This window comes from Branchiostoma floridae, chromosome 1 (genome assembly GCF_000003815.2).
Source record: "Branchiostoma floridae strain S238N-H82 chromosome 1, Bfl_VNyyK, whole genome shotgun sequence".
Lineage (NCBI taxonomy): Eukaryota > Metazoa > Chordata > Leptocardii > Amphioxiformes > Branchiostomatidae > Branchiostoma > Branchiostoma floridae.
Window position 1 is genome coordinate 14,091,041 of NC_049979.1, and position 2,607 is coordinate 14,093,647.

General features: G+C 38.4%; 1 protein-coding gene across 1 annotated transcript in view; it reads left to right on the plus strand.

Moving 5' to 3' along the window:
• The window catches only part of LOC118415767 (follistatin-related protein 1-like), a gene marked incomplete in the record, with an annotated part of 20,581 nt that extends 18,445 nt beyond the window's left edge, over window positions 1-2,136 (plus strand). Inside the window, 1 exon segment of the mRNA XM_035820575.1 lies at window positions 440-2,136. Within this exon segment, the coding sequence (XP_035676468.1) occupies window positions 440-690 (251 nt within the window).
• Between the last annotated feature and the right edge of the window lie 471 nt (window positions 2,137-2,607).

Consider the following 2,607-nt stretch of genomic DNA (forward strand, 5'->3'; position numbering starts at 1 on the left):
ACTTCATACTCTGCTCTCTGCAATGTAAAATATCAGGTTGCAACATCATGTCATGATAGTTTGAGGTTTCCCATTGCTTAATCAGACAATAAATTTTGTCTCTAGACAATTGAAATTGCAATTATTGAAATCGATCTTCATGCAATTTGTCATGTGATCCAGACAACATTGTTAATGTAGCTCCGCACCCAGTTACAGTTACATAGTTTGTCCTCTGATTGTTGTTTTGACAGGCCTCAGAATTGAATGTGATCCTAATTCCAGCTCCATTGCATGTAACAAATACCTGTTGGCATGTTTGAAGTACTTCTTCTTAAAACAGCCAGAATGGCTAAATGCCAGGAATCTTGGGAAAGGGCAGGTAATCTTCCCTTGTCTCAGCTTGTTAAGAACCTTCTGTGTGCTGTAACTCCGATGTCTGCTCTCTTTGGTGTCTCAGGTCCCTCCAAGAAGGACGACCTTCTAGAGAAGTCTCCTGAGGAGCTGTTGGAGGAAGAGTGGGATGAGTATGTCAAGCTGTTGGGAGACAATGGACCAAAGGCCCCATCTCAGGAGGAGGACCATGCCTCTGAGGAGGAGGAAGACTGGAGTATAGAGGATGATATGGATGAGATCTTCCCTAGGAAGAAGCACCGCAAACATAATAAGAAGGGCATCAAACTGATCAAAGAGAAGGTCCGGTTTGACTAAGTGGCATTGTTTCCTTTTCGTAGGCCTGCCATAAGCTGTCAACTTGAATAGCATTTATTTTGAAAATGATGCTTCTCTTGTAGAATTCATCATCATTATTAGTCAGATGGTGCATAGAATTCAACTCTGCCAGAAATACAATACTGTGAAGTATTGTTTCTTGTGAGTCTAATAGATGCTATGTGGTGTCACAAAAATGTAGGGAAAGCATCAATTTTGAAATGAATGCTAGCATTATCATGTGCAAGTAACAAAGATCTCACTTAAATGTAGAACTGTACTTCTCATAATGGATGGGCATACAAAATGTCCTATGTATATATACCATTTCAAACCATGTCAGTTTAGTAACAAAATCCCTTTGTTTTCAAAATATATGGTATGTATGGAGGTAATTGGAAATACCTCTTGTAGTGTGCTTTTTTGCTAACAGCATTTCTTGGATTTGTTTTACTGCATTATGTATAGTTTTCTGCATTAGAATTCTATATCATGGAATGAAAGATAATCCATGTACCAAGTGACTTATCATTAACCTACGCATAGCCTATGTAACCCTAAAGAATCGAAACCTAGCTCTAGCGTGTGTGTAGCACATGTCCCGGGAGGTTGCATAAGGGGCAGTGTAGGGTCCTGATGTAATCAGAAACTAAGGCAAGGTGGTGGTGCTTTCGACTAATTTTTTGTGTACCTAATCCTTAAATATGACAGCAGTATTTTGTCCAAAATATTGTACAATTGAAGAATGATCAAGAAGTGTTTCCACACCATCTACTGGTATCTGGAAAAAAGGCATTAAGTGATTTTTTTAGTCCTTGAATCCTACATACATACCTGCACTTTGTCCTGCAAAATCATGACAAGTTTGACAATAATTTGCAATAAAATCATGAGAACGTGTAATATCTTGTAAACAAGAGCTAGTCCACCAACCATTGTCGTCATTATGCAGTATGTACATCGTGGATTTACATTCCAGTTAACTCCAACTCAACTTTGAAATGCAGTGTGTGTTGCAATGTGAAATGAAGAGTGAGCTTGTAATGAATGAGATTACTTGATAGCTGTGAAGCCTATCAGCTCGTAGCCATGCATTATGGTTGCATGAACGCACTGGCAAGTTTCAGTTCACCTCTGAAAAATTTCTTTGACATCATTTTTCTTAATTTAAATGTGTAAAACAAGGTTTGTCTCCCAACTGTGGAATAATAACCTACTTAACATATCTCACTATACCTAGTTGTTTTCTGTATATATAACAGAAACGTTCAGATGATCTTGTTTTGGAGGTTTGTACATACAGGAGAAAGTTGACAGGACAGTCTGCAACAGGCTAGTGGCAAATGAAGTGTGGCAGTACAGGAGGATTAGCAGTATTGATCATGGGACAAGTTATACTTGTTGTCTTTGAAAAGAGTGAGAAATAAATGATCACTGTTTTCTAGAGATGTGGGTTGTGGTCCTTTTTCTTCAATGTCATTCGTGACTGAGTAGGATACTGAAGGTTTCATAGTTCTCATGTCTAAATGAAATGATTGACTGGGCCATTGTGATAGTAGCTTGAATTTTGGCTCAGGTGACCACAGATTAATTTGATGGTTTCCCAAAACTGTCTTCTAAGGCACCAGATTTTACACAAACGGGCAGAACTGATTTACTGGTAAATCATCTACTGGATGTGTGTAGCCACTGCTTAGGTATGATATACATATTGCTATAGTCAAGGATTTCTCCAAAGTCCACTTAAATTATGTGTTAAAAGGTCATTCAGGTTTTCTGTTACTTGGTATTCCCAAGGACGTTACATCAGCTGATGTAACGTCCTTGGTATTCCATAAGATATATTAACATAGCAATTTCCATCCTAAATGACTGGGGCAAGGTGTGAAGATGTTGGATTCACATGCAATTCCACAT